The 19,530-nt window shown below is 53.2% G+C and overlaps 2 protein-coding genes across 6 annotated transcripts; both read left to right on the forward strand.

The window, feature by feature from the left end:
* The first annotated feature begins 1,349 nt into the window (after positions 1-1,349).
* EDC4 (enhancer of mRNA decapping 4) lies at positions 1,350-12,842 on the forward strand. 4 transcript variants are annotated; one of them, XM_058706468.1, is made up of 30 exons: positions 1,350-1,375; positions 1,467-1,626; positions 4,270-4,426; positions 4,760-4,871; positions 5,169-5,268; positions 5,530-5,719; positions 5,827-5,974; positions 6,061-6,165; positions 6,493-6,602; positions 6,694-6,777; positions 6,871-6,966; positions 7,057-7,159; positions 7,277-7,457; positions 7,545-7,617; positions 7,720-7,811; positions 7,878-8,077; positions 8,172-8,287; positions 8,364-8,532; positions 8,859-9,292; positions 9,377-9,481; positions 9,566-9,718; positions 9,808-9,844; positions 9,977-10,154; positions 10,271-10,426; positions 10,531-10,646; positions 10,743-10,908; positions 10,996-11,182; positions 11,275-11,494; positions 11,881-12,044; positions 12,302-12,842. In XM_058706468.1, the coding sequence occupies exons 2-30, from the start codon at positions 1,542-1,544 to the stop codon at positions 12,492-12,494; spliced, it is 4,230 nt and encodes a 1,409-aa protein (XP_058562451.1). In that variant the 5' UTR covers positions 1,350-1,375; positions 1,467-1,541; the 3' UTR covers positions 12,495-12,842. The 4 variants fall into 4 exon arrangements, with proteins under 4 accessions (XP_058562451.1, XP_058562453.1, XP_058562452.1 ...); XM_058706470.1 differs by lacking the exon at positions 1,350-1,375 and having other exon boundaries at positions 1,382-1,626; positions 8,379-8,532; XM_058706469.1 differs by lacking the exon at positions 1,350-1,375 and having other exon boundaries at positions 1,382-1,626; positions 7,890-8,077.
* NRN1L (neuritin 1 like) lies at positions 12,789-17,179 on the forward strand. 2 transcript variants are annotated; one of them, XM_058706502.1, is made up of 3 exons: positions 12,789-13,290; positions 14,053-14,185; positions 14,320-17,179. In XM_058706502.1, the coding sequence occupies exons 1-3, from the start codon at positions 12,789-12,791 to the stop codon at positions 14,603-14,605; spliced, it is 921 nt and encodes a 306-aa protein (XP_058562485.1). In that variant the 3' UTR covers positions 14,606-17,179. The 2 variants fall into 2 exon arrangements, with proteins under 2 accessions (XP_058562485.1, XP_058562486.1); XM_058706503.1 differs by having other exon boundaries at positions 14,074-14,185.
* Positions 17,180-19,530: the final 2,351 nt, after the last annotated feature.

The following is a 19,530-nucleotide window of genomic DNA, read 5'->3' on the forward strand; positions in this document are numbered from 1 at the left end:
CTCAGCAAAACTACCCTGTATAAAATGAGCAAAGGTTTGAGGGAGAATATCCTGTTCTACCCCCAGAACAGTCAGGATCACATCCAGGGGGCCCCATAAACCCCAAGCCAAGCAGAGGGCAGCTCCAGTTTTGTATCCAGTTTTGGATATCCTTGCCCAGAGGTGAGTGCCCAGAACAGTCAGCCTCCATTTGCCTGCAGAGTGCAGAGCCAGGCCCAGTTGGGCTGGGGTACAGATCTAGAGCTATGAAACTAGGCAGTCTGAGACTGAGGGATTTGTGCTTTGGGACTTCATACCCCTCAGACCTTTGCAAGGCATCTCTAGGCCTTCTGTTTCCTGCCTCACCACATACCTTCACGTTTTCTTCAAGTCCCAGGAAATATTAACTATCAGGGCAGTTTCTGCTCAGTTTGGGGGACAGAGGCCTTGCCCATTACAAATCTAGCCCTTAGCCCTAAGACCTCTGGTGTTACAAAGTCTGGTGGCAAGATCGCAACCAAAAGCTAGAACCAAACCCAAGTCTTGGGCTGGTGCCCTGCTAGGGGTTTTAAGATTGGTGAGGGCTCCACAGTTAAGCCTGACCTGTACTCCCCTTTCCCCCTGCACTATGGATGGAGGCCAAGGACTTCCTCAGACCCCCCACAGGTTGCCTGGCTACCCTCGGTACAGGGTTGGATGATGAACTGTGTTTAGAAGACCACACTTAGGAGATTTCAGTGGGACTGATTTAGGATGCTATGTGTTTGGGGGAATGGGGGTTGGGAGAGAGGTAGATGCCTGCTGCCTCTTAAACCACCCTGTATAAAATCTGCAATACAGCTTCTTCCATGTACCTGTGCCTGAAATTTCTGCAATAAAGAGGTGTTTGTAAACTCTGGTTTCTTTCTTCCTGCCTGAGGTTGTCAGGCCTGGGTGGGCAGGGGATGCTGGGGGATATTAAGTAACAATGCGATGTTTGTGATTTGACTATCTTCCCCTTACAATTCCTGGGTTTACAATTCCCCTGAGGCCTTGGGTCGCCCTGCCCCATTTCGCAAAGGGGAGGCCTACCAATTCACCTTTTTCCTGGATAGGGTCTGAGGGACTAACCTGGGTGGCTAAGTTGATCCAGTTCTGGGCTCAATGAGTTCATGTTCTGGTAATGGACATAAACTGGACGGGATGTCCCAAGGTGCACAGGGATTTGGGCAGTCCAGTACGTAGATATTTGCTCTGCCTCAGCCCTGAAGAAGGTTGATTTACCTCACCCGTTGACCAAAGGGTCCGGGAGGGGTGAAGCTTCCGCCCCCAGCCCGGAACCTTTCTTCTTCACCCTGCGCAGGTTCCGGGAGCCAGGGCTCTGGCGGGCCGGAAGTGGAGGCGGTTGGTGGTGCTGGTGGGGCACAGGGACGCGGCGCGGGCGGCGGTTTGCGGGCGGCGGGTGGACCGAGTTTAGTGACCGCTGTCTTGCTGTCTGGTCCTGGCAGGGCTGTGCGCGGCTGCACTCTGCGCGGAGGTAGCGAAACGAACGCGGCGTGGACGAGGCGCCTGCGCCTGGGCCCATGGCCTCCTCCTGCGCGAGCATCGACATCGAGGACGCCACGCAGCACCTGCGGGACATCCTCAAGCTGGACCGGCCCGCGGGGGGTGAGCCAGTACACCGGGGGTGGGCTCTCGGCGAGCGGGCATAAGGGCGGCGCGGGTCTGGGCCGTCCTCAGGGCCCACAGGTCTCTCAGGACCAATTCCGCATCCTCCTGGCTGGTGAGGCAAGACGGGGGTTGGAGCGGTAAATTGCTGACCGTGCCCGTCAAGGGTGCAAATCCCTTCCCATTCCGGAGCCGGGCCGTTCTGCCTCGCGTCCTTCAGCGTCTCTGCTGAAGGTGAGACTCCTCTGAATCCGCAGGGCTCGGTTCGTGTCCTGGCCCCAAGGTCTGTAGTGTTACTGGGGCTAGCTCAGGTTCCCTATCCTTGTGCCATAGTTCTGAGGCCTGGTCTGGCCTCGGTGTGCGGAGTTCTGGGTCTAGACCTAGGCGCTGGGCTGAGGAGCCACTGGTCCCTCTGCAATTCGCCCTTCACTCTGGAATACAGACTCGAGGTCTGCTGTTCTAAAACTGATTTTCAGGAGAAAGATGACCAGCCCCATTTCCGTGTCCTTTCTGGGATTAAAACAAATCACAGACTGCATGATACTGATTGGATTAGGCTACAAACATTTGCAAGCCCTAGTTTATTTCTATTTACTTAAACTTTACTTGGGCTTGTAGTGATAGAGCTGCTCCTGCCCTCAAGGAGCCTTGAGAACATAGAGAGCTAATGAGGTTGTAACATCATGGAATTGTCATTGAAAAAAAGGAGTATTTTGGTACTGTGATGGAGATATGGTAGATGGGGTTGGGGCTGGAGAGTGCCTGAGAACAGATCTGAGACCGAAGACAGTGTTTAGGTTAGGTGTTATAATATGAACAGGTGATTGAGTGTCAAGAATGGCCTTCTGCAAAGAACAAATAGAATGTGTGAAGGCACCAAAGTTTCCTGGCAGGTGCAGGAACCTGTGAAAAGTTGTAGTGGTTGAAAGATTGGCTGGTGATGGTGGTGTGGGTATGCAGTGACCACAGCTGAGAATTGGTGTTTCCTGGGACCCTGTTCTTAAACCTGCTGGGAGGCCCAAACTGGCTGCTTTTGGAAGCAGGCACTGGTGCTCACCCTGGGTGGGTTAAGCTGCCCCTTACCCCCTGAGGAAAATCCATCTGCTGCCTGAAACCACTAAGCACTTCATCCCAGACCTGGAATGTGTGCTCCCTTTACTTGTGAGCTTGGCTTGGACCTCTCCTGCTCATCCCCTCTGTGCAGACTAGACTGCACAAAGCTTTGGTAGAGTCTGATGTGGCCAGTATTTTGTAGCTTGTTTGTCTTCATGGTAGCTTGCCTGGGAGGAAGAGTGGCCAGCCTCTCCCTGAACAGCTGAAGTGGCTCTGATCCAAGTGAAGTGGCCTGCAGGCTTTCCACTTAATTCCTTATTTGTTGATTGGTACCTAATTGCCCAGTTTTCCAAGTAGCTCTTGCTGGTCTCCTCTCAATGGAGCACCATGTCAAACTCCATACTGTCTTGTGACTAGAAACTTACCATGTTTTTCAATGTGGAGCCCTAGTCTCTGTCACCTGGGAGTTTTAGGGTGGTTTCTGAGACTGTGAGGGTGCTTGAAACAGCCAATGGCAAACAACTGAAATGCTGTCTTTTCCGACTATAGTTTCTCTTTACTTTGTCCCAACTCCTTCATGTCCATTCTTTCTGAGTTTACATGCCCAAGGTGGTTCGTCTTCTGAGCCATTTCTGTGAGGGGCAGGTTCCTTTCTTTCTTACTTCCTTATTGATGTCCTTTCATGTGTTAGGAGTCCATCTTGCTTGTCTATCTTCTACCACTATCTTGGTCTAGGACCTAGTATCTCTTACGTGGATTCTCAACTATGCTACATGCTGACTTAAAGCAGTCAGTCTTTTGGCCATAGCAGACCATGTCACCTTCCCATTTAAAACTCTTTTGTGGCTCTCTAGGGGCACCTGGATGGCTCAGTCGATTGTGCTTCTGAATCTTGATTTCAACTCAGGTCATGATCCCACAGTAGTGGGATTGAGCTCCTTGTCCTCTCAGCGTAGATCCTATTTGGGATTCTCTCTCTCCCCCTCCACCCCTCCCCTGCTCATGTGCACGCACGTGCTCTTTCACTCTCCCTCTCAAAAAAAAAAAAAAAAAAAAAATATGTGTGTGTATGTATGTATATATATATAGAGAGAGAGAGAGACACACACACACTCACTCTTCTGTGGCTCTCATTGCTGCAGGGAGAATTTAAGCACCCAAGATTCATACCTGAGACCTCTGTAGCTTGTTTTCCCTCCATCTTTCCTGTTTGTGTGTTCCAGCCACACAAGCTGTGATGGCATCTCCTCTATGAAGTCTGTCCTGACCCTTCCCATGCCTTCCCTGAAGTACGCAGAGCCCCTCTGTGCCGACCCGAGCCTGAGTATTAATTGACTTCACCAGGTTCTTGATAGCTTTACTCCTCCTTCAGGTAGAAGAGCCCCATGCACATCCTTGGTCCTGGCAGAGACTGAGTTAACTATCAGAGTTTATGGAACAAAAGATGAACCAAGGGCCCTCCTCCCCACTGACATGGCTCCCTCAGTGCAATGTTCCTAGAGCACCTCATGGTTCTTGAATGAAATTCTACAGGAGGAGAGGCCAGTGAGCAGGTGGAACAACCTTCAGAGCAGCCCTTTCTATCCCCAGGTCCCAGTGCAGAGAGCCAGCGGCCATCTAATGCCTACAATGGAGATCTCAATGGGCTTCTGGTCCCAGACCCCCTCTGCTCAGGTGATGGTACTTCAACAAACAAGTCTGGTCTCCGGGCCATGCCACCTATTAATCTTCAGGAAAAGCAGGTCATGTGAGTGTCTGGGAAATGGCAGTGGTGGTGCTGGGTCTTTGGGATGATGCACTTAATCATGTTATATTTGTGCTAGAGTGAGAGGAAAGGACAAGCTAAAGAGCTTGGCCTGGATCTGAAGTTTGAGCTTCCATTTTAGCATGGAAATAGGCCCATTACCAAGGAGGGAGGTGAGCAAAGGGAACTGTGGGTCTGGGGACCAGTAGACTAGGCATAGCTGAGCACCTGGGACTTGACACCTTTACTAGAGTGGTTGTATTCTCTCCTCCTCCCGACCATGCCCATTGAGACTTTGTGAGAACAGGAGTCAAGCTTGTTCATCCCTTCCCATAGCTGCCTCTCAGGAGATGACAGCTCTACGTGCATTGGGATTTTGGCCAAGGAGGTAGAGATTGTGGCCAGCAGTGACTCTAGCATCTCAAGCAAGGCACGGGGCAGCAACAAGGTGGGTGCCAGGATGTTGTGGCATGTATGGTGGATGGGGACATGTTCGGCCTTTCCCTCCCCTAACCCATGTTGCCAATTCCTATGGGAACCAACTTGACAGGTAGTGTGCCTCAGTCTCAGAAAGCCAGGGTTAGCTGCCAATCTCTGTGGGAATCTGGCCTCAAGAGTTGTGAATGTGTGGCTGGGCTCACACATAGGGCATCTTCTGTCCCCAGGGATGCTGGGGACCAACTGGGCTCTGGCAGAACTAACCTAGCCCTCAGCCTCTACAACCTTTCTCACCCTTGTTTCTCAGGTGAAAATCCAGCCTGTGGCCAAGTATGACTGGGAGCAGAAATACTACTACGGCAACCTGATTGCTGTGTCCAACTCCTTCTTGGCCTATGCCATTCGGGGTGAGTAGGGGCAGGGGAGAGGAGGGAGCTGTTCTGCTAGAAGCCTCAGAGATGCAAATCCACTGTCAGGCCATTCAGCCCACTCAGCCTTTAGGGTACAATAGAAGGCTTATCTGTGCTGCCCCCACCTCAGACAGGCCTTGGGGAGCCAAGCGGAAAAACTGAGCTTGAGACTGGTAGTGACAATGAGGCAGGCAAGGGCAGGGCTTCTCTGCCGCTGCCTGGGCCTTACTCAGTGGCCTACTGCTCTTCTGATTCCAGCCGCCAACAATGGCTCAGCGATGGTGCGGGTGATCAGTGTAAGCACTTCGGAGCGGACCCTGCTCAAGGGCTTCACAGGCAGCGTGGCTGATCTGGCCTTTGCACACCTGAATTCCTCACAGCTGGCCTGCCTAGATGAGGCAGGCAACCTGTTTGTGTGGCGCTTGGCTCTAGTTAATGGCAAAATTCAGTATCCTTTCCCTGGGGTGGGATGGGGGACTGAAGAAAGGTGGGTGGGACTGGGGCTACCAGACACACCTCATCATCCACCTGTTTAGCCCTTAACACCCTGCTCAGAGAAGAGATCTTGGTCCACATCCAGCAGCCAGAGGGTACACCACTGAACCACTTCCGTAGGATCATCTGGTGCCCCTTCATCCCTGAGGAGAGTGAGGACTGCTGTGAGGAGGGCAGCCCAACGGTGGCCCTGTTGCATGAGGACCGGGTGAGGGAACCATGCATGAGGGGAGAGGAGGGGACAGAGCGTCCATGGTGTGGGCATGGGCTGAACACTCATCTTGTACCCTGCAGGCTGAGGTGTGGGACCTGGACATGCTCCGCTCCAACCACAGCACCTGGCCTGTGCGTGTCAGCCAGATCAAGCAAGGCTTCATCGTGGTCAAAGGCCATAGCACGGTAAGCCTGCAACTGACTGCCTCCTTGCTCTCCCCACTTTCCTTATGTTCCTCATCTGTCCGCTGAACACACCTGCCCAGGTGGCTTTACTGGCACTCTGCCCGTGGGAACTCTGAACACAAAGTGACCCTTACCTATGGAATGCCTGCCTAGCCTGGCTTCAGCCTAGGGGTCTGATCTTCTGTACAGTCATCCATTTAATCGGTCTTTCATAAAAACGTACGCACCCACTGTGGGTCAGCTTAGCTCACTACCATCCTCACCTGAGAAGGGCTTGCTCCCACCACTAGGCAGGTGGCAAAGCAAGGCTCTTTGGGTTCTTCCCAGTGTCTAAGTGAAGGGGCCCTCTCACCCGATGGGACTGTCCTGGCTACTGCAAGCCATGATGGCTTTGTCAAGTTCTGGCAGATCTACATTGAGGGGCAGGATGAACCAAGGTAAGGCAGAGCCTGAGGGATCGAGACACCCCTCCCCCACCAAGGTGAGGACCAGATCATTCACTCAGGCCCATCACCTGCCTTCTTGCAGGTGTCTGCACGAATGGAAGCCTCATGATGGGAGGTCCCTTTCCTGCCTCCTGTTCTGTGACAACCATAAGAAACAGGACCCTGAGTGAGTGAGTGGGCAGGCAGGTGGGTAGTGGGCTGGACCTTAATTCTCCAGTAGGGGGCCCAGCCAGCTATTCGATGCCTTGGTGCTTTGCAGAGTCCCTTTCTGGAGGTTCCTTATTACTGGCGCTGACCAGAATCGAGAGCTAAAGATGTGGTGCACAGTGTCCTGGACCTGTCTGCAGACAATTCGGTAAGCAGAGGCTGGCTAGGGGCAGCAGAGTTATGGATGTGGGTTATTTCCACTCTCTGTCTCATTAATCCTGCCTTCCCGGCCCCTCAGTTTCTCCCCAGATATCTTTAGCTCAGTGAGTGTGCCCCCCAGCCTCAAGGTTTGTCTGGACCTCTCAGCTGAATACCTTATTCTCAGCGATGTGCAACGGAAGGTAACCTATAGTGGGGCACCCTGGGCAGAGCCGGTATCTTCAGGGCAGCAGGGGTGTTGGGCACATCCACAACCCTCACAGCCACTGGGCTCAGCTGTGAGTTTACTCTCTGTGCAGGTCCTCTACGTGATGGAGCTGCTGCAGAACCAGGAGGAGGGCCGTGCCTGCTTCAGCTCCATCTCTGAGTTCCTGCTCACCCATCCTGTGCTGAGCTTTGGTATCCAGGTTGTGAGTCGCTGCCGGCTGCGGCACACTGAAGTGCTACCTGCTGAGGAAGAGAATGACAGCCTAGGGGCTGGTGAGCTGGTCAAGATCAGGGTATATGTATGTAGGGAAGTGTGGAGTCAGAGAGGGCCAGGCTTAGTTGCCCACACTGTCTTTGTAGATGGAACCCACGGAGCTGGTGCCGTGGAGTCTGCAGCTGGTGTGCTCATCAAACTCTTCTGTGTGCATACTAAGTGAGTACGTTGGGAAGTCTCACCTGTGCCCTGTCTGTGCCCCTCCCCACCCTACTGCTCTGGCCCCTTTGAGTCCTCTCCTACTCTCTTCTCTGCCTATAGGGCATTGCAAGACGTACAGATCCGCTTCCAGCCACAGCTGAACCCTGATGTGGTGGCCCCACTCCCCACCCACACTGCCCATGAGGACTTCGGTGAGTGAGGAGTAAGAGGGAAGCAGGTTAGACTGACCAGGTTCTGAGATCTGACTCAAGTGGCAGCTTTCCCCACAGCATTTGGAGAGTCTCGGCCCGAACTGGGCTCTGAGGGCCTGGGGTCAGCTACCCAAGGCTCCCAGCCTGACCTCCGACGCATAGTGGAGCTACCTGCACCTGCTGACTTCCTCAGTCTGAGCAGTGAGACCAAGCCCAAGCTGATGACACCTGACGCCTTCATGACACCTAGCACCTCCCTGCAGCAGGTATGCTGGTGGAGGAGTGTGGGGCTCAGGGCAAGGGGACCCGGGAATGTCCCATCTGCAGGCCATATAGTGCTGATCCCCTGCCTCTCCCCAGATTGCTGCCTCCCCCAGCAACAGCAACAGCAGCAGCAGCTCCAGCTCCAGCTCCTCCTCTCTTACAGCTGTGTCTGCCATGAGCAGTACCTCAGCTGTGGACCCCTCCCTGCCCAGGTGAAGCGAGGCTCAGGGTTGGGGGATGGCAGGGGCTGGTGCCAGGTGATACCAAACTCTGGCTGCTATACCTTAGCCTTCCTGCCACCAGGCCACCCGAGGAGCTGACTTTGAGCCCCAAGTTGCAGCTGGATGGCAGTTTGACAATGAGCAGCAGCAGCAGCCTGCAGGCAAGCCCGCGTAGCCTCTTGCCTAGCTTGCTCCCAGGTCCAGCTGACAAACTGACTCCCAAAGCACCTGGACAGGTGTGTGTGTAGGAGTGTGTATGAAGTACAGGGTGGCAGGTATCTGGTTGTGGGAAGCTTGGTGGCACTCTACTCCCATAGCACCTGAGGCCTTTCTCTGAGGTCATTCCAGCCTTCCCTGTTCCCTGGAGGGCAACTTCTCAACCTATATCCTATATTTCTACCTCCCATAGCCTATTTTCCTATCTCCTCCCCTCCCGGGCTGTGGGATTTTTGATCTGCATCCCCCACTGCAGTGTCTCCTCTCTACAAACGTCAGGGCCTCATCTCTGTGCTCTCCCATCCCCATGTCCCACCACCTAAGTCCCATCTTTGCTCCACCTCAGGTGCCTACTGCTGCTTCTGCACTATCACTGGAGCTGCAGGAAGTGGAGCCCCTGGGGCTACCCCAGGCTTCCCCTAGCCGTACCCGCTCCCCTGATGTTATCTCCTCAGCTTCCACTGCCCTGTCCCAGGACATCCCTGAGATTGCATCTGAGGCCCTCTCCCGTGGTTTTGTCTCCTCTGCTCCTGAGGGTCTTGAACCAGATAGTATGGCCTCGGCTGCCTCAGCGCTACACCTGCTGTCCCCACGGCCCCGGCCAGCATCTGAGCTTGGCTCTCAGCTTGGCCTGGATGGAGGCCCTGGGGATGGGGATCGGCATAGTACCCCTTCCCTTTTGGAGGCAGCCTTGACCCAGGAAGCCACAGCCCCTGACAATCAGGTCTGGCCTACGGCACCAGACATTACTCGTGAGACCTGCAGCAGCCTGGCAGAGAGGTGAGGAGCCTGGCAGGACAAAGTGTGCTGGTGGTAGGGGTTTCAGATAGAGTCATGCACTGTTGAGTCGGCCTGTTCCTTCAGTCCCAGGAATGGCCTCCAGGAGAAGCACAAGAGCCTGGCCTTCCACCGACCACCTTATCACCTCCTGCAGCAACATGATAGCCAGGATGCCAGTGCTGAGCAAAGGTTGGTGCCACCCTACACTATTCCTCTCATAGGGAGAGCCAGCAAGTGGGTAGGTGCTTATCTTTCTCTTTCCCCTTCCTACAGTGACCATGATGATGAAGTGGCCAGCCTTGCCTCTGTTGCAGGGGGCTTTGGCACCAAAGTTCCCACTCCACGGCTGCCAGCCAAGGACTGGAAGACCAAGGGATCTCCTCGAGCCTCACCCAAGCTTAAGAGAAAGGGCAAGAAAGATGACGGGTAGGGGGTGGGGTCCTGGGGCCAGGGAGAGGGGTGGTTCCCAGGCTGCCGTGCCTGACGTAGCCTGAGGTGCTTCTTGCCCATGGCAGGGATTCGGCCGTAGGATCCCGGCTCATGGAGCACCAGGTAAGTGAAGTAACACCTTTTCCATTTCTGAGAAGCCTCCCTGTGAGGGTGGGAAGGGCTCTGGGCCATTCCCTGGTCTGGTGGGTGAGAATGTAGGGGGCGGCATCACCTGATTGTCAGTGCTTCTGGCAGGTGGCAGAAGCTCCTGAAGACTGGCCAGCACTAATTTGGCAACAGCAGAGAGAGCTGGCAGAGCTGCGGCACAGCCAGGAAGAATTGCTGCAGCGTCTTTGCACCCAACTTGAAGGCTTGCAGAGCACAGTCACGGGCCACGTAGAACGCGCCCTAGAGTCACGGCATGAGCAAGACCGTATCCTTATGGGTTGCGGCATGGCATGGCACAGGGGTCGGTTGAAGCAGCAGCATTCTTGGCCCCAGGAAGGGATGTGGGACCCGCTTCAGGCCTATTCCTTAGCTACAACGCAGAGCGGCGGCTGGAGCGGGCACTGGCTGAGGGGCAGCAGCGGGGTGGGCAGCTGCAGGAGCAGCTGACGCAACAGCTGTCCCAGGCACTGTCTTCAGCTATAGCTGGTCGGCTAGAGCGCAGCATACGGGATGAGATCAAGAAGACTGTGCCTCCATGTGAGTTTTGTGTGGAGACTCTGGGTGGGCCAGGTGGGAGTGGGGCTTCCTATCTGTCAAGCTGCCTTTCATGGCTCTACCTATTCCTTCTCACCCTGCCCCAGGTGTCTCCAGGAGTTTGGAGCCAGTGGCAGGCCAACTGAGCAATTCTGTGGCCACCAAGCTCACAGCTGTGGAGGGTAGCATGAAAGAGAATATCTCCAAGCTACTAAAGTCCAAGGTGCTGTAGGGCCCCAGATGACAGGTTGGTGGTTGGTGGGCCAGGTCAGGCCAACTTGGGCTCAGCCTTTCAACTCAGCCTTCCCTCTTCCCCCAGAACTTGACAGATGCCATTGCCCGAGCAGCTGCAGACACATTACAGGGGCCAATGCAGGCTGCCTACCGTGAAGCCTTCCAGAGCGTGGTACTGCCAGCCTTTGAGAAGAGCTGCCAGGCCATGTTCCAGCAGATCAATGATAGCTTCCGACTGGGCACGCAAGAATGTGAGTGGGGTCATATGCTTCAAGGTGGGAGGGGCTGGCCCCCTCTCCCCCACTATCCCTCTCATGGCCCCTATGGTGACCTCTCAGACTTGCAGCAGCTAGAGAGCCACATGAAGAGCCGGAAGGCACGAGAACAGGAAGCACGGGAGCCCGTGTTGGCCCAGCTGCGAGGCCTGGTCAGCACACTGCAGGGTGCCACTGAGCAGATGGCAGCCACTGTATCCAGCAGCGTTCGGGCTGAGGTGCAGCACCAGCTGCACGTGGCTGTGGGCAGGTGTGTGGGCAGGGTGCTGGGCAAGGTGGTGTGTTTTGAAAGTGCCAGATGGGACTTCTTATCTACCTCATCTCCCTCACTTCCCTTTGCAGCCTGCAGGAGTCAATTTTAGCACAGGTACAGCGCATCGTTAAAGGTGAGGTGAGTGTAGCACTTAAGGAGCAACAGGCCGCTGTCACGTCTAGCATCATGCAGGCCATGCGTTCAGCTGCTGGCACACCTGTCCCCGCTGCCCACCTCGACTGCCAGGCCCAGCAAGCCCATATTCTACAGCTGCTGCAGCAGGGCCACCTCAATCAGGCCTTCCAGCAGGTACGCCAGGCATTAGGTCCAGGTAGGGGTTAGGTGTTTCCTGACAAGGCCCACATACCATACTCTACCTGTCAGGCTCTGGGCAATCTGACCCTAACAGGCTGTTCTTGGTTCTCTTTGGCCTTTCTGGCCATTTCCCCCTACTTCTCTGCCTGGTTCCAGGGTCTTTTTACCTCAGTCTACCTTGTTTCATGACTACCCTTCTTAGGAAACCTCTCCTGATCTCTTAAAGTAACAACACACCCCTATATTACTGTCTCTGGGCCCCTGAGCATCCCCCTCTGGAGCCCTCGGTACCCTACCCTGGTCATTATTTCCCTGGCCACACAGCCAGACAAGTAGGTATTCCATTCTGACATTAGCTATAAATACTGTTCTTACCCTAGGCCCTGACGGCTGCTGACCTGAACCTGGTGCTGTATGTGTGTGAAACTGTGGACCCAGGGCAGGTTTTTGGGCAGCCACCCTGCCCACTCTCCCAGCCTGTGCTCCTTTCCCTCATCCAGCAGCTGGCCTCTGACCTTGGTACTCGAACTGACCTCAAGCTCAGGTGAGTGGACTCAGGTCAGGAGACAGGCTGGGGTGAAGGTGGGGGAGCAGTTCAAAGCAGAGACTTCTGCCTGACTCTGCTTCCTAATTTTCTCCATCTCTGTTCCCACCCATCTCAGGCTTTGAGGACCCTTCCCCGCCCACCCACCCCCCACCCCCCCCACCCCCTGTCAGCCGTCCCTCTGGGCCTCAGTGCCACTAGGGGGCACTCCCATTTGCCGGAACCCACCTGTATCCTGTCCCTTTCTTCCACCACAGCTACCTGGAAGAGGCTGTGATGCACCTGGACCACAGTGACCCCATCACTCGGGACCACATGGGCTCCGTCATGGCCCAGGTGCGCCAGAAGCTCTTTCAGTTCCTGCAGGCTGAGCCGCACAACTCACTTGGCAAAGTGGCCCGGCGTCTCAGCCTCATGCTGCACGGCCTTGTAACCCCTAGCCTCCCTTAGCTAAGCCTGCCTTGCCCAGGGGTGGGGAGGCCCTGAAGGCCAGCACACAGGCTTAGGCTAGTGTCTGTCCTTTTACCTGCTTAGGCTCCCACCTCTGGGGTGTTTGAGGGGAGAGCACTGGATGTGGTCTACAGGTTGTGGTAGCCAGCAGGTTTTGGCTGGGCCCAGGGTGGGTATTGTGCCTTCTTGGGTTCTGCCATGCCTGGAGCATGACCCCTGAGATCGTGACACCACTTGAGTTGAATTTTCCATATTCCTTTTTACCTCCGATTTGGATCTTTTTGTTTTTGAAAAATGTTGAGAAATTCGATTAAATGCTTTTGGAATAAAATGGAGCATGTGTGTGCATTTGGTGTAACTTTGATAAGGGCCTCTGTTCTCTCTTCCGTCTCCTCCCTGTGTGGAGTTCTGTCTAGGCTAACCCAGGTGCCTGGACACCCACCCTCATCTGCGCAACTTTCTTCCCAGAAACCCGTCTCCATCTCTGAGACAGGGCCCTGGGGTCAGCTCTGCAATGCCTGTGTCCCCAGCTCTTCTCTCTTTGGTCCTACCCGCCTTTGCCTATCTCCCTACTGGGGTGGGGCCGCCAGCTGGCTTTGGGCCCCGCCCCCGACTCCCATCCAATCACAGGCCCTTCTTCCAGAGGCTGGGCCTAAGGGCTGCGCTTCCAAGCTGCTAGCTCTGGCACTAGGCTCCCAGCCGGGGATGATGCGCAGCTACTCCTCCTGTCACCACCGCCAGCGACTGCCCCGACCATCCGGTGTGCTGGGGCTGTTGCTGCTGCTGCTACCACTTGGTGAGTGCGGGAGTGCCAGACCCAGCTTGGCAACCGGGCGGCACACTCTCCCCAGTCTGGGTATAGGGTGTGTGGGAGCAGAGGCACAGCCTTGAGTGCTGAGAACCAGGCTGGAGAGGAGGTGCAAGGGCTCCAGTGAAGGAATAACGTGTTCCAGTGGTTTCAGGATGCAAAATGGGCATGAACTGAGGCCTAGTCGTGCGGAAAGGACCCTGAAATTCCACAGCCCCTTTCCGATAAATGGAGACATAGGATGTGATGGGACTCTTAGACCAGCTGTGGGACCCCTGAAGTCCTCTGTTAGGGTCTCACCTAGATCCTGACCCCTGTATCCTGTTCTACCTGGCTGAAAACACCTGTCTTTGGGGATGGGGTGGGAAGGCCAGGCGAAGCTTATCTAGGCTGCAGGACAGTTCAGGAAGCCCAATAGCCCTGGACTCTGCCCCTCCTCTCTGTGTCCTGACTCCTGCATTTGGAACATCCTCACCTGGCCTGCAGCCCTAGAAGCTCAGAGGAAGAGTCAGCCCCTTGGGATGGGACACCTTCTTCCCCCTCTGTATGTATCCTGTCCCCATTGCATCTAGAGGGGGGGTGGTCAATGCAGGTGATCACCAGGCATGCCCCTTGGTTCTCTTGGGTACCTCTGTTTCACGCTGAGTCACGTCCCCAGAGCATACTCAGGTAAACAAGCCCCTGGGGGCTTAGCGGGGAAGGGGAGCCAGGCGAGTCATGCTATCAACCATTTTCCACCCCCACCCCTAGTCCTTGTATCTCCTCTGGCAGCAGCTGCAACAGGCCCAGGGGGCTGTGACACCATATACCAGGGCTTTGCTGAATGTCTCATCCGCTTGGGGGACAGCATGGGCCTGGGAGGCGAACTGGAGACTGTCTGCAGGTAAGGGTAGGTGTGATGACAGCCACCTGATCACCAGACCCCCACCACCAGGCCCTTGGGGCCTGAACCTTTTCCTTCCCATTAGAAAAGTCTCTTTGCCCCACCTAATTACCCTAACCCCAAGCCTTTAACAGGTCTTGGAATGACTTCCACATCTGTGCCTCCCGAGTCCTATTGCGCTGTCCGGAGGAGGCTGCCGCCGTGTGGGAGTCACTACAGCAAGAAGCTCGCCGCGCCCCACACCCAGATAACTTGCATGCTCTGTGTGGCACCCCTGTGCGCATTAGGGAGCATGGCACGGGCCCTGAGACCAACCAGGAGACACTGCAGGCAACAGGGTCTGCACATAGCCCAGCCCCTGCACCCCCACTGCTGGCAGCTGCTCTGGCACTTGCCTGCCTCCTAGGGCCTCTGGCCTAGCCAGTCTAGTGGAGTAGCGGCACCCCTGCCTCCTACCCTGCTCTGGTGGCTGCTGCTGGGGCTCTGCAGAGTGCCCTTGGCTTTCATTAAAGGTATTTATATTTGTACTAAGCTCCTTCCTTTCTTCTGGCTATAGCCTGCTTGGCTGGGGCGGAGGCCTCCAGAAGCTGATCCCCAGGACTGGATGGGTGGGGCCCATGGCTGCCACAGGGGACTCAATCTTTCTACTTACAGACACTCATTTCCCAGGGCTGGCTGTGCAAAGCTTTCCATTGTGTGCAGGTTCCAAGAGCTCTGGTGGTGACCTGAAATCTACCGGAATGCACAGCCTTCCTCTGTTCTCCCAGGCTGTCATTCCTACCCCTGCCTGCCCTTCATATCCTGGCCTTTACAGGCAAGGTGAGAGCATGGAGTGTACCACCTCACCCCCAAGCTCCTCAAGCCAGTCCACCCCCATCCCCACATTCCAGCCTCCACATTCCTGTCATGCCACCACCTCATCCTCCCTCTGCTAACTACCACCTTAGCCTTCAAGACAGATTAAGTGCTCTGTCCTCTCCCTCTCCGGGGTCCTGATCTACTTGAGTGGAGCCTGTTCCAGAAAGTGGGGAGTCCCTGTTGGGGTCTGTATTCAAGTCCCTGAGGTGACCTGGAGCTGCAGAAACTGCAGTCATAATGAGGATTCCTCTGGACTCTACTCAAGCTTGTTCTTTGAGAAGAGGTATGCATTGTGAAGTCAACAATCCCAGAAGACTTTCTGGAAGCATGGAATGAGCATGCGTGTGAGGAGCCCCTGTCCACTCTGGCGAAGAGCAAGAATCTGCATGGGCAGAATCCTGAGGGAAGGAGGAGCCCTCAGAGAGGGTGAGACCCTCTCTCAGTCATTCTTCCACCACCACCCCATGACTTGTGTGGGCAGTGCCGTGAACTCACTGACTTCTGCTCACACTCCCTCTGCCTTATTTGCCATTTTTAAAAATTGAGAACTGATTCTGATGTTAAGCTCTTTTTCATTCTATGAGGCCCTCATTCTGTGAGGCCCTGCATAAACCAGCTCTGCCCACAGTTGCTTCAGTCCACTCCTGCAACTCCCTTCTGCTTGAGCATGGAGCAGTGATCTGCCTACCTAGTCCTTGACATCAGGGGAGCCTTCAGGGAAGGCATGTGATGAGGGTGATAGAAGAGGTCAGAATGGATGGGGCTGAGTTGGACAGGGCTTTACAAGAGGGGCCCAAAGGAATCAGGGTTGGCATTTAGAGCTTGGCAGACTAGATATACACTAGAGCCCATGCCGGGGAGCTATTGTTCCCAGGACAGAATCGGGCCTAATTGAACCATTGTTTGGCTCCAGGGTGATAGGTCCCTCCAGAGACTTCCATCCTCACATGTAGGAGCCCTACTTCATCCATGCTTCCCAAACACCTTCCCATTCCACTTAGCTCAGATACCTCAATCAGCAATCTCTGCCCTACCTTGACTTCTGTGCTTCATTCACTTGTACTTTTATCTCCACTTCTATCTCCCAACCAGTCATTACCCATCTTCTTACATGACTTGAAGGGGAAAAATCAGGAGAAAACTCCTCCCACAACTGCCCCCCTTTGACCAGAATTTTCCAGAAGGAAATGCCAGCCTTTTATTCCCTTGGGTCTTTGTACATTTATTCTCTGTACTCAGAATACCCTTCCCCATATCCTCCTGGTGAACTCCTTTTCTTGTTCAGTATCACCTCCTTCATAACCCTGACTCCAAGCTGAATCAGAAGCCTCCTACAGATCCACACAGCTCCCCAGCTGTCTTCTGTCTCAATACTGATAACAGTGACTTGCTACTATTTGGGTCTGGGTCAGAATTCTTCATTCTTTATGTCTCTAGCACCCACTTTTGGGCTGGGTATAAAGGCTGCACTTGTAGAAGTGTGTGGAATGAAAGAATCTCTAAGCCTAGCATAGAAAGTGTTATATCAATAAGAGCTTGGACCAAGAACGACCTCAGCATGGAGGATATGTCATTTGGGGCAGCCCCTTTACCTAGCCTGGGCATACTTTGGGCAGGATGATGCTGGGGATCCAAATCCCAAAAGTCTTCTCAAAGCCACTGTTGATTGGTGGCTAGGAGCAGGGGCCCAACTGTGATGGCCAGCCATCAGAGGGATTACTATCCTCCTGCTGTGCCCTACTTTCCCCTGGTTTTTGCTAAGTCCCTGCTCTTCCCTGGAAGTGAGTGACCTGGAGTGTGTGCATGGGGGTGGGGATAGAATCTGCTTTCTGGCCAAGGGCTTAAGAGCTTTGTATGTTTCATCCCAGAGCTGGAGGAGAGGGGTGGGCTGATAGGCAGACTGGGCTCCAGACACATCTGCCCAGCCCAGAGCATCATGGTGATAATGTGTCTTACATTTACAGCTCTGTGGCTATGGAAAAGCTTATTGTTCAGGGTAGAGCCTGGGGGCTGAATGTCCAGAGCTGAGTCCCTCTGCATTAACATGCCTCTTCATCTCAAGGCCCTTTGATCTTTACCAGAGCCCAGACCAGCACCTGGCAGTAGCAAGGGCTCAATAAATACTTGTTGAATTAAGTTGCTGAATGTCTGTAAAACTGGGGTGTTGTGTGGATTTCTACGCCTTATCAACCCTAGAATTCCTTATTATTTTTTAAGTTTATTTATTTATTTTTGAGAGAGAGAGAAAGAGCAGGGAGAGGGGCAAAGAGAGGGGGAGAAATAGAATCCCAAGCAGGCTCCTCGCTGTCAGTGCAGAGCCTGATGTGGGGCTCCATTCACAAATCGTGAGATCATGACCTGAGTGGAAATTAAGAGACGCTTATTTTAATTAAATTTTTTTTTAATGTTTACTTATTTTTGAGAGAGAGAGAGAGAGAGAGCGCACAAGTGGGGTAGGGGCAGAGAGAGAGAGGGAGAATCCAAAGCAGGCTCCAGGCACCCAGCTGTCAGGGCAGAACCTGATGCAGGGCTCGAACCCATAAACCACGAGATCATGACCTGAGCCAAAGTCTGATGTTTAACCAACTGAGCCACCCAGGTGCCCCATTGAATTTCATATTACTTTTAACCTTTCACAACAATGATGTGGGGTCAGGATTATGATCCCCATAAAACATAAGAAAAATGAGGCTTAAGGAGGGGAGATGTCTTGCCCAAAGTCACACAGCTGTGGAAGTATCTAGGATATGATCCCAGGTTTGTTTGGCCCTTAATTATCACACTAGACTTTTGGAAGTGATTCTTTGTGGGGGCGGGGGAGAGGAGTGATTTTGAAAGGGTTTTTTTTAATTAAAACATGTTTTTATAGCTTAAAAAATGTTTATTTATTTTAAGAGAGAGAGAGAGCTCTAGCAGAGGAGGGGCAGAGAGAGAATCCCAAGCAGGCTCAGTGCTGTCAGCACAGAGCCCCACTTGGGGCTCCATCTTATGAACTGTGAGATCATGACCTGAGCCAAAATCAAAAGTCAGGTGCTTAATGGACTGAGCCACCCAGGTGCCCCTTTAATTTTTTTAAAAAGTAATCTCTACACCCAGTATGGGGCTCGAACCCACAACCCTGAGATCAAGAGTCATCCACTCCACTGAGCTAGTCAGGCACCCCTAAAGGTGTTTTTTAAATAAAATCTTTTTCTTTAACATTTAATTTTTTAAAGCTTTTCTTTATTTATTTTGAGAGACAGTGTGAGTGGGGAGGCACAGAGAGATGGAGAAAGAATCCCAAGCAGGCTCTGCACTGCCAGCACAGAGCCCAAAGTGGGGCTCAAACCCACCAACCACAAGATCATGACCTGAGCCAAATTGATGGCTCAACTGACTGAGCCACCCAGGAGCCCCTTTTAATGTTTATTTTTGAGAGAGAGAGAGTGCAAGCAGAGGAGGGCCGGGGGAGTTGGGGGACAGAGGATCCCAAGCAGGCTCTGCTCTGACAGCAGCAAACCTTATGTGGGGCCGGAACTCATGACCAAGATCATGACCTGAGCTGGAATTGGACAGTCAACCAACTAAGCCCCCCGGGTGTCCCTTAAATAAAATCTTTTATGAAACTCTACTGCATAAAACAAACCATGATGTTTTATTGGTGTTAATGTATTTTTTAGCTTTAAAGTATAACATTGGCTTATACAGTCAAAGACAATTGCACGTACGAAATAAATACTCAATATTTTAACAAATGAACAGACTGAAATGAGGTAGATGGATGGAGGTTACAATGCCCTTATCACCTGTGTCATCTACTTTTTACCCGGGCAGTTTGAGTTTATTGTAAAGTAGTGAGATAATTCTGATCTTATAGAGGTCTTTAAAAAAATTTTTTAATGTTTACTTTTTAAGAGAGAGAGAGAGAGAGAGAGAGAGAGAGACAGAATGCGAGCGGGGGAGGTGCAGAGAGAGAGGGAGACACCAAATCCGAAGCAGGCTCCAGGCTCTGAGCTGTCAGAACAGAGCCCCACGTGGGGCTCGAACTCACGGACTAGGAGATCATGACCTGAGTTGGACACTTAACCGACTGAGCCACCCAGGCGCCCCTTATAGAGAAGTCTTAATGGTAGCATTTTTTTTTTTTTAAATCTACTTGATTTGCAAAGTCTCAGGATACACTTAAATTCAATAACAATAACAAAAATTTTAAAACTCATTACTCCGAAGCTAGGCGCAAGACTGACTTAACCTTCACCAATCCTCAACCATTTGCAACTCCACCGTGATGACAGCCAAATTAACACTTCTGAATGCCTAAATTACTTTAATTGCAGTTACAAATTTTTGATTTGTTAATGAACTTTAAAACGATCCTTAGCGGAGTTCCAGAGGCACCTCAGAAACCTCTGTTGAAACGCACTATGTCCCCACCCTCGCACTACAGAACACCCTCTGCCCTAACAAGAAATTTTGACACTTCTGTCTCTACCTCCCGCGGTTCCTCT

The sequence above is a fragment of the Neofelis nebulosa genome, chromosome 17 (genome assembly GCF_028018385.1).
Source record: "Neofelis nebulosa isolate mNeoNeb1 chromosome 17, mNeoNeb1.pri, whole genome shotgun sequence".
In the NCBI taxonomy this organism is placed as follows: domain Eukaryota; kingdom Metazoa; phylum Chordata; class Mammalia; order Carnivora; family Felidae; genus Neofelis; species Neofelis nebulosa.

What these genes read in the sequence shown, in the direction of transcription:
- EDC4 (XM_058706468.1), top strand. Translation starts at nt 1,542, where the DNA reads ATGGCCTCCTCCTGCGCGAGCATCGACATCGAGGACGCCACGCAGCAC. An exon ending in CTTCAGGAAAAGCAGGTCAT is followed by an intron (nt 4,427 to 4,759) that starts GTGAGTGTCTGG and finishes CCCTTCCCATAG; the next exon opens with CTGCCTCTCAGGAGATGACA. An exon ending in CAAGAAGACTGTGCCTCCAT is followed by an intron (nt 10,427 to 10,530) that starts GTGAGTTTTGTG and finishes ACCCTGCCCCAG; the next exon opens with GTGTCTCCAGGAGTTTGGAG.
- NRN1L (XM_058706502.1), top strand. Translation starts at nt 12,789, where the DNA reads ATGTTGAGAAATTCGATTAAATGCTTTTGGAATAAAATGGAGCATGTG. An exon ending in GCTGCTGCTGCTACCACTTG is followed by an intron (nt 13,291 to 14,052) that starts GTGAGTGCGGGA and finishes CCCCACCCCTAG; the next exon opens with TCCTTGTATCTCCTCTGGCA. An exon ending in GAACTGGAGACTGTCTGCAG is followed by an intron (nt 14,186 to 14,319) that starts GTAAGGGTAGGT and finishes AGCCTTTAACAG; the next exon opens with GTCTTGGAATGACTTCCACA.